The sequence below is a fragment of the Podarcis pityusensis genome, assembly GCF_964106645.2.
Source record: "Podarcis pityusensis genome assembly, chromosome: 3".
Taxonomy (NCBI): Eukaryota; Metazoa; Chordata; class Lepidosauria; order Squamata; family Lacertidae; genus Podarcis; species Podarcis pityusensis.
In genome coordinates this window covers 65,183,199-65,197,228 of record NC_138026.1, presented here as the reverse complement: position 1 = coordinate 65,197,228, position 14,030 = coordinate 65,183,199, and the positions used below count along the sequence as shown (strand labels likewise).

Below are 14,030 nucleotides of genomic sequence, written 5' to 3'. Positions count from 1 at the left end.
CTTAGGCAATCACCTCAAAGGGGCAACTGAGGCAAAGCAGGACAGATAAGCTGTGATCTGATTTTTGCTTCCACAATCAACTTTTTTAAACCTGTGGACTAAAATTCAAATTCCTCTAAAGGGTGAGTTGCTAAAAGGAAAGAAGGGTCTCATTGTGATACTTAAAATGGGAACACTACTTCTGCAAAAAAAAGGTTTCGAAATGGACTCATCACACTGTTCAACCACCAGCAAGTCTCTCTCTCTCTCTCTCTCTCTCTCTCTCTCTCTCTCTCACACACACACACACACACACACACACACGTATTCCCTGGCCCAGAAATAGGCCCAAGGAGGACTTCAGATTAGAAATCACACCATCCCATACCCAGTTTTCTTTGGGATCCACGTGATTTCCATCAATATCTAGATTATTATTCTACTACAACTTATATCAAGCATAGTATCAAAAGCACATTATTCATGTGTAGAAGGGCCTTAGCAGAAAACTACACAAGCATTTTCATTTACTTTGTATAAGGAAAAGACAAGACGAGTTCAATGGCTATAGCTAGAAAAGTAAAAGAACATTCTTTTGCAAGCAGATTTTACAAGCATGTAACTGCCTGGATTGACGAGGCAATACTGCTCATCTAGGGGAATGAGGCTAGCACCAATCAATCAAACTGTCACATTTGATGAGTGCAGGCCTAAATCATGTCTCTTTTGGCCACTCAAGTTTTCTACATGGCATCAAATGCCCATAACCTCTGGTAATTTTAAAATGACTTGCCCTCTTCAGACAATATTCCACCGTGCAGCTGCCTTAAGGACACTTCCTAAGGTTACAGGGGAAACTCATCTGTCTACCGACACAACAACTTCTGACATTTAAGGTATGAAACTCGGAGGCTGAGACATATATATAAAACTCTAAAGCATGAATGAAAATGCCTAAGCAGGCATTTGCTTTGCTCTCTGTTTTTCCCTCCCCTCTTATTCGGACAGTGTAAAAGGAACATATCTTAATCCTGTCAAGTATTGTTATTTTAACGTATTTAAAACAACAACAATGAAGTGGCAGAATATAATATCAATTGGGAAAGGTAGGGAAAGAAAAAAGGACACTAGCAGACAGAGAAAGAAAAGTTTGGTACTAATTTTGTTTTAGTAACTTATTTTGTGGGGTTATATAAAGAAAGTACTTTCATGCGAATTGGTAGTTCGTGTAAAATTTAATGAACAAGGAAAGAGCAAAACTTACTTTCTTTCTGTTTCTGGTGTTGATACCACACTGCTGAAGCCAAGGGATTCCTGTAAGAGAAGATTCATTGCTTTGAGTTGAGGCTGAACAATGGCAGGCTTTATTATCTGACTGATGCAGAATACCAAATTGAAGGCAGAAACAAAAATAGATCATTGCAGCCATTGTGCTTACTTCAATCTGGGATCGCAGCTGTAGGGATGTGGAGCTGGCATCGGGTTTCTCCTAAAACAGAAGAGATGCCCGGTTAGGGTAACATACAAGCGTAGCAGTACTAACAAGCAAAGCAGAAGCACATAGAAAAGGAGCAAAATAAAGAAACGGTGAATGCAACTAGGATGGGGAAGTTAGGAGATCAGCAAGTTGTCTCAATCTAGATGTCTTCAGGAACTGACTGGAAATCACTAGTCCAGTACAAATACATGAACTCAGATTATTATTAAAAAACAACAACATACAAGGCAAACATGTAATCTTAGTTGAAATATCACTAAACCACCACATATCATCATTTCAGTAGTACTGCCAAACTCTTTTTCTTCTCAGTGTTTCCATTATCTTTTGTTTCCCTTGCAATATATTATGTGGTCACTAGATGGCTCAGTGTTCTGCACACAGCACTGTAAATTGCAATGAAAGATGAAGAAGTGATGTGGTAGTTTGACCATATTAATCTCCTTGGTATGACAACCTGCTTTAACTCTCACTATGACACGGTCCTATTCAAGCCCTATTGGTAGATATATTTACCAAAAGACACATAATTGGTTCCTTCTGTCTTACTCCTGCCAACCTTCCTCTTCCTTCTACAATGTGAAGGCCCAGATAAGCAACACAAGACTAGTAACCACCATAAATTACGTACCCAGATCTGAACAGCTTCTGCACTTCCATAATAATTCCTTTCCCTCTGTCCTCTTCTACAACCTCAACACTTAATTAACTTTGCTTCTTTTCCCACTTCCGTTCAGTTCCCAGCCAGCTGCAGCTAATTCCTGTAACAATATTATCAAATGTCTATCTGGGGCCAGTTGCTGGGGGGGGGGGCGACTTTGTGACATCAGCAACCATTACACCAATCCTGTCCTCAGCTCAGATTTTTGTATCTTGCCTTAGGTCTAAGAAGAGTGGGAATTAGTTTAATAATGTCTTTTTCCTGTCTCATTAAGACACACAAGTAAGACAATTGTACATCTATTGAAAAGGAATTACAATATGGCCAAGTTATTTTTCAGACACGATGCAGATGGGACATTTCCGATTTCCCAGCTATAATTAGGAGTGCAGGAGTGCCCTGTGGGGTTGAGTTTTCCTTCCTGCTCCCTCCTCTGCTCTTATGGGTGAATGAGTCTTTCCGTTCCCTTTTCAGAGCTAGCATTATGTTTTCAGATGATATAGCATTGTGTCAACACTGATGGTAAAGCTAGCCATGCTTAGATTCTGACTAGAGTTTGCAACCATGGTCAGAAGCAGGCTTCAGCTAAGCATTTACATTGCTATAGACGCAACACTGCATGGTGGCAAGCTCTAAAAAAGGAGAAGAAGGAATCATGAATGAGAAGGGAGGAAGCAGCAACAGCATATGAACCCATGGCGGGGGGGGGGGGGCTCTCCTTCGCTGAACCATGGGGAAGGTATCAGGAACTTCACTGGGCCAGACTGTAATTGTAAATGCCTTGACAAAACACATCTTAGATATCTGGAAAATTGCAAGTGTCAAAATTCCTCAGACCGCATGTAGTAGCAAGTAGTTTATTCAGGCTGCTACACCATTCCACTGTGTAGAAAACGGCACTCAATTTTGCATATTGGTTAGCTTGATTTCAATTATTTTGAAGCAAGATAGCAAAGCGGCCTGTGAAACCATCTAAGGAACTTTCACGGTCTCTTTTTCTGGGTTGAAACGAGGCACGTGTAAAAACTCAGCGAAGACCGGAAGTACAGCACAAAAGTAAAAGCACTAGGAAAAATAATGCTAGAGCTTCTTCGTTCTCTCCCTGTCCCCTTCTCTCCAGAGCTATTTTCCATATAAAACAAATGCACACAGCCTCCTTTTCCTTCATTACTTTGACCAAACCAAAAGCCAAATGAGCTTTCCAGCTGGAATGGCAACCGGATCACTGCAAGGTTCTCCCCATGACAAGAAGCCCGAAACGGAAGGAAGCGACAGCGTACCTAAGGAGAAAATGGTTCATTCAGGCCAAGTTCTGCCATAGAAATGAAGAGAGAGGGAACATTTTATCCGCCACCTCACCCACAAACTGCACGCAAAGAGACAGCAGAAGCTGCTATATATAAGAAGTAAATTTGTTCTCTGGCTTGTGAGAAGCAAATATTTGGCTTTGCCGTGTTTATTTGGTATTTAAAAGAAAAGGTTTGTGCTGTAAGTGCTTTACCCTAGATATGATCTTTGTGAATTCATGTTTTCCTTTCATCTCTTTTAAGGGATACTTTGGTTACCCAAGCTGACTATAAACGAGTAAGATTTACACTGCACAGTAGATTCCATTGTCAAAGGAAGGTGGAGAGAGTCCTCCCCCCACCTCAAATTATCCTAGGGAAAAGTACCAGCTGCATCCTGTGTTAACAAAATCCAGATTCTACTCTGTCTCTCTTTACTCTTGTTTATGCTGTGAGCAATCTCTCTCGTCTCTGCATCTAAAAAGCCACCCTGTTCCTTGGAACTTTTGAGGGAGCATAAGAAGTATCTTCAGTTAGAATTTCACACAACTAGCATTTCTTTGGCAAATATTCAAAGACATTCTGGAGGACTCAGATTCTAATTACGGCCAGTTTTGTTTATATTTTGACCCAGGGTGCTTCGGATCTGCAGGTAAGCACCAGGCATGTATTTTGTGAACATAAAACTTCACATGATGATATAAAATTAATGTATAAACAAAGGACTAACTTCTGCCCAAAGCTTCTGAGAGCTGTCTATTTGAAGTGTAGCTAATCAGACCTCTCAAATATTTTACAAATTTGGCAAAGCTTTGAAGTAAACTTTCTGTCTCAAGAGTGCAAAAAACGTGGACTTCTTAATTCCCTTCATTGCAAAAATTACAGCTAAAGGAAGCCTTGAATCTTCCCTGCTAAAAGAGATGTAAACGTTTAAACATTTATTTGATTAGCTGAAGAAACAAGCAGACAATATTCTGGCTGCTGTAAAAAAAAAGTCAAATAAGTCGAACTGCATGTAATGTCTGTTTACTTATTTTATTGAGCAATATCTTTTCCTTCTGCTGCAGGAATCAACAAAGTTTCAAGTTACTTTGGAGAGCATCATGCAGTATACGGATTGTATGACAACAAAGCATGTGAGCTAGCAAGCAGATCGACTTTAGCAAGCCTTAACAAGAAGCATGTAAATATATTTAATAAGGGGTTATTTCTCACACTTCAAGATTTCAATTTGCATCATAGGTTCAGGTACAACTCTGATCACTCACATTTATTAAGTACATTTAAAATTACAGCTTCAAACATATGAATTTACAGCACAATCCTAACTACATCTACTCAGAAGTAAGTCCTACTGAACTGAATAGGGACTAGGTGGGACTTAAGATTTCACCCAAAGCAATGGCAGTCAGGTTTGGCAAGATAAAGGGATAATGTTTGCAAGTCATATAATACATACAGACATATTTTTATTTGTATGCTGCCTTTCCATGATTAATGCCATGCTCAAGGTGGCTTACAACATGAAACAATGTGTAACTACAAACATAACAAAAGTAGTCATAAACAATAAATAAAATATCAAAAAGGAACATGACCAAATTAAACAATTTCCACATAAGTCATAAGATCGAAAACAAAAATACCAAAAAAAGAAAAAGAAAACCAGCAATAAACCCAATATCAAACTAGTGGTAGCCAACATGTTGTCTTCCAGATGTTGTTAAATCACAATTCACAAGGCCAATGGTGAGGGAGTTTTAGTTCAACAACAACTGGAGGGCACCAAGTTAGCTATGCCTGTGGCTAAGCAATAGTTTAAGCATGACATGAATAAGCCTAGGTGAGCTTCTGGCACAAACAATCCATCTTCCCTAGAGTGGCCATGAGGAGGACTCAGAAGCTTTGGGTTCTAGTTCTGAAAACCACGGCTTCTCCTGTCAGCTGAACTTTGATTTGTTTGAAACAAGCCAATTTGAGGCTATGGTTTACTTTAGCATGACAGCTGAGCACAGTCAGTGAGTTACCCAAGGCTAGCTTGCAAGATTCATGGTGAAATGGAGATTTGAAGGCAGCCAAACACAGCAATCTTGCCCTCAGCAGTGCTTAACCTCGCATACATGCTATCAAGAGTTCTCCATTTATATCTAATACAGAAAAATGCAGTCCTTGAAGCAATTTTTGTGTGTGCAACCTAGGGATATTAATCTAGGAAAATCTCCGTTTAAAGAATATTTATAGCTTCATAGAGCTATAGACTGTTTGAAATGTGATTGAAATAGAACAGCTCACAGAAGACGGGCTTATTGTGAAATAAACTTGTGAAATGCTTGTGGACATATAAGTAAATGAATATATTTATTCCTATATATTTTTGCCTACTGCCCTCAAACTAGGTGCTTTCCTATCCCACAGGGGCTGCTGGTGAAAAGCACAGATTCCAAAGCCCAGAATCACATTGGTGCTAGTACTCTGAGATCAAAGAAAGATAATCCCAAACTATCACAAGACTATAAAGCTCCTTTTGGCTCTGTCTGTCTCAGGAGACAATGGAAGAGTGTCTCTTTGGGGGTGAAGTCATACTGTTGGAGAGTTACAGCACCTGCTGTGGCTGTAGAGACCAATACAGGAGAAACATGTTTTGTAGCAGCTGGGACAGATGAAGGTGACCTGCAGTCCTGCTACAGGTGCGCCATGGCGTTTCTTCTCCCTGCACTCCTCCCAGTGGTCATTCCTCCTCTAGTCATTGCTATCTCCAGGCCCTGCGGTTGTCTGCAAGGGATTCCCACATGGGGGAGTTAATGTTGCCCAGACATCTTTGTAATGCAGTGTTGGTTTGCCAATAGGCCTAGTGCCTGAAGCCACCTTCCATCTGCCATCTTCCATTCTGTGGACATGACCAAGCTGAAATAGACAGTGCATCCACTTTTGGAGAGGCGAGCCTTCTTCATAGCTGTCTTGCTAATACGCTAGTCCAGCTTAGCGCTGATTGAGAGGTTGCTGGTTATAGTGGAACCCAGGTAGACAAAATTGTCTACCACTTCAAATGTGTGATCACTAATGCTGATGTGTGGAGTGCTGGCAATGTCCTGACCCAGGATGTTGGTCTTCATCAGGCTGATGGTAAGGCCGGTTTCCTTGAAGGCTTGAGCAAAATGGTTGATGAGTCCCTGCAGAGCTTCCTCAGAGTGCGCTGTCGAGACTGCGACATCTGCAAACATCTTTTGGATAAGGACCCAACACACTTTTTTCTTGGTGCGGAAATGCGCTAGATTGAACAGGCCCCTGTCACACCTTGAATGGATGTAAACACAGTCTTCAGTCAAGCTGAAGGCATATGAGAGCAACAGGAAGAAGAACATGCCAAAGATAATTGGGGTGAGAACATAGCCCTCACCCCAACTCTCTTTTGGCATATTCCTTTTCCCAGGCTTCCTCAACCTCGGCCCTCTAGATGTTTTTGGCCTACAACTCCCATGATACCTAGCTAGCAGGACCAGTGGTCAGGGATGATGGGAACTGTAGTCTCAAAACATCTGGAGGGCCGAGGTTGAGGAAGCCTGCCTTTTCCTTTTCAATACCTACCAGCTAAACAAATTCAAGGGGATACACTTTCACTTTTGCCAGGCTTCCAAAGATACTATGAAGTTTTACTTGAAATTTAATGCCAATTTGTTGGTCATTTAGATCCCCTCTGCCACTGCTGCCACCATGTGTAAGCCTGGGGATGCTGAGAAGCCATCATCTGCAGTTAGGTGACAGTCATTACTCAGAAAGCCTGAAGTGACACCAGACTGAGAAAATACTCAGCACATTTGTTATGTGTTGTGTCAGTGGTGAATTTTTTTTTTCTAGAATGAAGCTGACATCTCCACTGAGATCTTATTCCAGCAGCAGCATCTTGGTTTGATGGGCAGAGGAATGCCATGTCTATAGAACAGAGGTCACTCAAATAGCTGTGCCTGTGGGAATATGTTATACGCCTTTTCCCCTGTCATTCAGGACACATTGCACCATCAACAGAGGTTTCAGATGCACAGATGCAGCACTGGAAGTGCAAAAGGCTGCTAGCGGAGTGGACAGACATCCACTACCTGCCTACAAACACAACACTGTTGGGTGTTCTTTGCTCCCATTGCATGCTGATAGTGAAACTGGTGCTATGAGATGCTTCACAAGGAACCAGCCTATGGAAATAAATAGGCTACAGTTAAAGAAATCCTAGATCCCTAGGAACTGGAAACGGTATCCAATCTTAGTTAATAAGCAGTGTAACAACAGACGAATACATGGTGCTGTTTTGATTGGTCAATTAAATTCAGCTCATGTGACAGGAGTCTCTGCAAATTCTAGCGCAACTGAGTGGCAAAACCATATCTGAAGTTAGACTGAGTCGCAAACAAATATCTATTAAAAAGCATAATTTAGTGTGAGTGTGACACGGGCTATCCTTTCTCTGCTCCCAGCCTAGTTTGCGCTAAGGATGAAGACTACCACTGAAATCCCTGCAGGTGAGCCATAGGTTTTCTACAGGTGTTCAGTGTCACAGAACTAGTTCTTAGGCATGTCTCAGTAATAAAAACAGATGCATCAACAACAAGGCATTATACTGTGGTCACCAAAATTGAACATATAGGCATTTGGGGAAAATTAATCAGATCACTGATTTTCCAATATTTCTGTTTAGCAAGGAATGTATTTTTAAGTTTCCATTTGCAATCCGCCAAGCTGTCCTTTTCAGCCATTATAGCAGGACATGGGAAATTTTCTGCTCCATTACTCTTGCATGTAACTGCCAGAGTTTGTATGATGTATTCTAAATGAAAACATTTTTGTTATACACAACATGAAATGGGGCGGGGGGCTCTGAGGCGGACAAAAGAAAAAAAGGTTGTAGAAGAATGGTTAAAACTGAGTTTTCTTATAAATGATTCACATTTCCTTTTGAAGAAACATTAGCCTAAATATTTTCTTAATGGCTCATAAGCATTACAGGTACTGTGTTGTAGACATTACAAGATACAGTGGAATCTCGAGTTGCGGAAGTAATCTGTCCCAGAGGCATGTCCGCATCCAGAAGCGCCGCATCTGTGCACATGCGCGGCGCGGCTTAGCGCTTCTGCGCATGCGCGAGCAGCAAAACCCAGAAGTAACCATTCCAGTACTTCCGGGTTGCTGCGGGATAAAACTTGAAAAGACGTAACCTGAAGTGGATGCAACATGAGGTATGACTGTACCAGTGATAGCTTCTGAATTGGTACCCGAGTACAACATGGGGGGAAATGGGATTTGCACACAAATGTTAAGGATCAATACATGCAAGTAGCATTTCAGTAGCCCTTCCAAATTTTTGCTTGAGTCAGTAAAAATTCCCTTCACTATTATTATCTGGAGTGAAGAAACAGCAGGCACATTTATATATGACAGGCATGCCCAAAGTCCATTTCGGGGGGCCTAATCCGACCCCTGTGGCAGTATATGTCCTGGGGTAAAATCAAAAAAAGCTCAACAACTTTGGTTGGCCTCACGCATGCTCACTTCATCAAATCTGGCCCTCTCTGAAAAAAAGTTTGGGCACCCCTGATATATGGGGTGCTATGCCTGATAAGACAGGAAAATTAAGGACTCACTGGGTGGCCCAGGAATAAAGATATTTTTTCTTAGCATTTAAAAGTGTAAAGTAGCACATCAATTCTAGGGAGACTGGTAGGATGAATGGAATAGTTTGTATTATTTCATGAAAAATAAATAAATCTGGTAAAATAAAATAAATAGGAATCTGAGCTTCTGTGGTAAAGGTAAAAATTTTAGGCCAAACAATAAACTCAGTATGAGATTCCAGCAAAGAAGCAATACTGTGGAATAAAGCTACATGTAAAGTAAGTGTCTGAAGAGTTTGAGCTTTGTCCTAATTGAAAGTTGGCCCGCCACACACAAAAATGCAGTTAGTTCTCAATAGCTTCCATAAACTGGGGCTAGCATGTGACCTAGATCCAGAGCTTTTTTCAGCTAGAACTCGCCAGAACTCAGTTCTGGCACCTCTCAGGTGGGCAACATTGCCATTACTGCCATTACAAAGGATCTGTTCATGGTGAGTTCCAGCATATCTTTTTCCTGGAAAAATAGCACTGCCTAGATCTGCCCCCAAGTTTTTTTATGCTCCCCACAAGACTCCAAACTGTGTGGCTATGTTTTTATTTATTTTTTCAAAAAGGAACATTTGTTGTCACCACTAGGACAAAAACAAGATTTCTCTGAAATGAAAAGTTCTTACTAAGGCTTTTTACTGACTTACAAAGGCATCCAATAAGAGAAGAGGAGATTTCAGACAGCCTAACTCAGACCTATAGGACTGAATCAGACACATCCTTTTCACCCTATAGACAACCAACATTTGCTTGTGCAACATCACAGCTCTGCTCTTTGACAACACCTTAGCATGATCCTATTTGCCTTATTCTGTTAAACATTCCTCATTCCCCTCCAGCCTGCTGAGTTACCCTGAGCTCAACCACTGGTTGATTGAAATCCACTTAGTGTGTTTGGGGAAACAGATTAAAAATAATAATCCCTGACCAAAAGAAACAACAAAAAGGTCAAGGGGAAAACAATGAACAAAATGCTTTGCTCTCACATCTCAACAAACAATTCTAATTGTTTAACAATGTGGACAGATAAAATCAACAAATTGTTTAGAACACTGGTATCCAGAATATATTTTAAACAAGCACTGCAGCTGATCACACTTGGGTGTCTCCAGAGAGAAAAACATTTCTTGTGTTCAGGGAAGCTGCCTGCCACTTAAAAACTTGAGTATGAGAACCAGAGCATTAATGAGCATCTTTTGTGTGCTAATTCTCTATTCCAAAATCCCGTTCAAAAGCCTTACTTGAGCCAAGTGAAATGAAAAGGATGACTACCAGGCAAAGTGATAGCACCCCAGTTGTGAAATACCCTTCTCAGACTCACCTGGCAACTTCTTTATGGTTACTTCAGTTACATGGGAAATTTTTTAAGACCTATGATTTTTGAGTTCTGAATTGGAATTTGCCACATACATGTTAAATATTTTCTGCCATGATTTGAAACTAGTTTTCTCTAACCAATTGTTGTTGTTGTGTTTTAATATTGCATTTTAGTGAGTCACTCAGAGATGTTATTGGGTGGCCTATATAAACACTGTTTTTTGCAAAGAGAGGAACCTTGGGGGAAAATTTCTCTGAAAGATTCATGTACAATCTTGTATAGAATCCCTAAGCGGGTTTTTTTCTAAAAAGCAAAAGAAGAGAGAAAAGCATATCACAGTTCTTGGAAAGAAACATGACCAAAAGAAGTTGATGTAGAATGATAGGAATTTTCTACACTGCAATTATTCCTAGAACAGGAGGAAATACAAATTGCTGCCAATTGCCATAAGGATTAAACATCAAGTGGAATGGACTATTCCTGTTTCTTCCTACACTGTACTACTACTATGTGTGCTTTCCTTATTTCCTCTATTAAGGATTACTAAGTAGCAAAAACTGAGAACATACTTAAGCAGCTAGGTGAAGAGATGAGAATACATTACAGTGCTGACTCTCACATGCTAATACATTACTACCAGTGGCATGAGGTTATTGGACTAAGAGGACTTGGCTAGTCTCATAAATGTTTCCCTGGTGCCTTCCTTCCCAAAACCCGGGAAGCTTCTGCCCATTTTAGGGAAGGAGGCACGATGCTAATGTGTGCAATGTCAGGACTTCACAGGAATGCCTTCGACCCCCCCACACCCCTCACAAGCTAGCGCCTCTGGTCCTAACTGTTCCCCTATGAAAAATTTCACTGCATGCCACTGATTACTACCCATACTTATTGAAACATTTCACTATATTTATTATTTATTTTCTATCTATACACCCACACCAAAAGTGGTGTACAACACAGTATTGTAGAACACAACAAGACAATTAATCACTCCCTGTGAAAGTACATCAACATAGGACTGAAATTAAAAAGCCACAGGAGGGGCATGCCAGAGCTCTGTGGCTACCACTAAAAAGGCCCAGCTTAGTGTGGACACAAAAATCTGGCACCCACTTTGGATGGTGCTTAAAGGAGGAGTTTGTTAGATGCTCTTAATTTTGACCCTGTACTCAACGTTGTCAAATGCAGATCTCTTAATAACTTTCAGACCACAAATGGGTAAACTGTGGCTCTCAATATGTTATTCAATTTGCCCTAGGCAGCATAGTCAGTGCTCAGGGAGGATGGCAGTTGTAGACCAAAATAACTTTACTTTTCCCTCTCAGCAGTACCCATAGTTTTGCACCCATGGAAGTATCAGCATTAACTATTTCTCTCCCACGGCATTAGCATGTATCTATTTTGACTTTGACAATGATACTTCTCCAAATTCGCATTTCTTTCTTTCATGATTGCTATTATATTTATATATCATAGTGTTTTCATTTCATTTTATGATTTGTTAGATGCTCTTGAGAGCCCTTTCTAAAAAGAAGCATACATTTTCCATAGCAACAACAACAACAAAAATATTTACTGGTGCAGGAGAACAGAAGTCATCGCTCTAAATCCTGGAGCTGACAGCACTATCTACTGTTCTCTGCAATGTCTAGAATTTCTGAGAGCTGCATCTTCAGAGTTACCTAAATCAGACTTAACACTGCAATGCTGCATGGGGGAGATATATATAAGCCTACTACATGCATTCCTGATGGTGAACTGTTAACGGCTTGAAGCAAAGTATGAAGAATAACAACAACACACAAAATGGTTAATCTTTGTTTACAAAATTTAGCAGCGGTAGCTGTACCAAAATGACAACTCATGCCTACAAGCAAGTCTGCAGGTATAAATTAAAAAAGCAAATGCTTCAAAACGTGCAATTAGCAACTTTTACAACTAGACAGTCTTGTCATCCAGCTGTTGGGACTGTGATTTTTTTCCCTGAAGATCAACCATAATGACAGAAAGAAACAAATGTCTTTAAAATGTGAGTTTAAGAGGAGCTGTGAAACTGCTTTTGTCCTGGAAGAACTGGGCAGTAATAAAGTCATTTCAGTGAAATATAAAAATGAAGTCTCCCTATTTCCTCATTTTTCCATCTATTAGAATATGAGGTTACAGGGAGGGCTTGTCATTATATTTTCTCTCTCCACTACTGGCCACATTCTCCCATAGCCAACGTGTGCGGTTTGTTTAAATGTGATTAACGTGTACGGCTTGTTTAAACCAGGGCAGCCAACGTGGAACCCTCCAGATGTTTTGGACTACAGTCCCCATCATTCTCAACCATTGGCCATGGTGACTGGGCCTGATCAGAGTTGTAGTCCATTCTATCGAGGTGTGTGGCTCTGTCAGTGTGGGTGGGTGGGTGTCATAAGACTGGACATTGGTTTAAATAAACCACACACCTTGGCTTAGCAGTTGGTGCTAGTGCAGCTTCTTTTTCAATAAGAACAACAGCAGAAAAAAGTGAGGATTGTGCCTAAAGCCCAAATTGAGTATAGTCCAGACACACTGGGTTCAATGACGGGTGGGATTGCCAAAATCTTTTTACCCAGACACCTACCCCTTTCTGATTTTTTTTAATGTTGCCAAGCATATAAAGCTGAATGCGCACAAGTTCAATGCACACAAATTGTGGTCTTACTGTAATCGAATAACTGGAGATAATCTGTATTCTACTACATAGCTTATCACTACCTTCACAGCTTCTCAAAGGTATTTTCCCCACAGAGTTTTGTTGCAGCAAAAAATAAAGAATTCTTTCTGGCCTACAATAGTCACCACACATAGATAAAGCCTCTGTGATCTCAGTAGGGTATCATCCCTCCCTCCTACCAAAGTGAAGTCACATTGATCTTGTTATCTTTTGAGGCTGAACATATCAGAATTGAAAAAGACAATAGTAGTTACCTACTATTGGGAACAGTTTTGAGGAACAATAGATTTCAGAACAGTTACCTACATTTTGTGGGGTGGAGGCATGCTGGACAAGACAAGGTATTTTATAACTCATAAGACTATAACTTGTGTTAGAATGCAAAACATCCTAACTTCCTCCTATAAAATTAATTGCATGGTCTTTCCTAATAGTAAATGCCTGCAGATGTGTTTTAACTTTTTTCTGATTTGGCACATTGCAACAGACATGAATCCTACCTGTAGGATAACAAATGCCAATGACACCCAAGCACCTTTGGTAACATGAAACTTCTATTCATAAGTATCTTACTGACCCAGGAATAGAGGACTGTCAGCTACGTTTGCAGTCTGCACAGGTCAAGCATCAACTCATCTTCATCTCAAACTTCCCATTAACTTACATTAGTGTATCTCAAGTTATTTGGGCAGCATGAAGGAAACTATATCCCCTAAATGGAATAGAACCCAGTCAACTCTCACATTTCAAATTAATTAAGTTTATTAAAGGATTTTTTTTTATTTTATTTATGCTACCTGAATCAGTAAGGTCATAAGTGGTGAGCTGACTGGAAACAAGTGCAAACCACAGGAAGAAAAACTCAATTCCTAATTAGCAATCAATAAGGTGAAAATTCCCTGCCGGCCACATGTTAAAAGGGAGTTGGCACAGAGGGCT

At 40.4% G+C, this 14,030-nt stretch overlaps 1 protein-coding gene across 6 annotated transcripts in view; it reads right to left on the bottom strand.

Moving 5' to 3' along the window:
• The window catches only part of SASH1 (SAM and SH3 domain containing 1), a 554,241-nt gene that overhangs the window by 71,009 nt on the left and 469,202 nt on the right, over positions 1–14,030 (bottom strand). For all 6 annotated transcript variants that reach the window (XM_080998541.1, XM_080998543.1, XM_080998544.1 and 3 more), the window contains exons 3-4: positions 1,418–1,468; positions 1,244–1,293 (exon numbers count right to left, since the gene is read on the bottom strand). In XM_080998541.1, the coding sequence (XP_080854667.1) occupies positions 1,244–1,293; positions 1,418–1,468 (101 nt within the window). The remainder of the gene's footprint in view (positions 1–1,243; positions 1,294–1,417; positions 1,469–14,030) is intronic.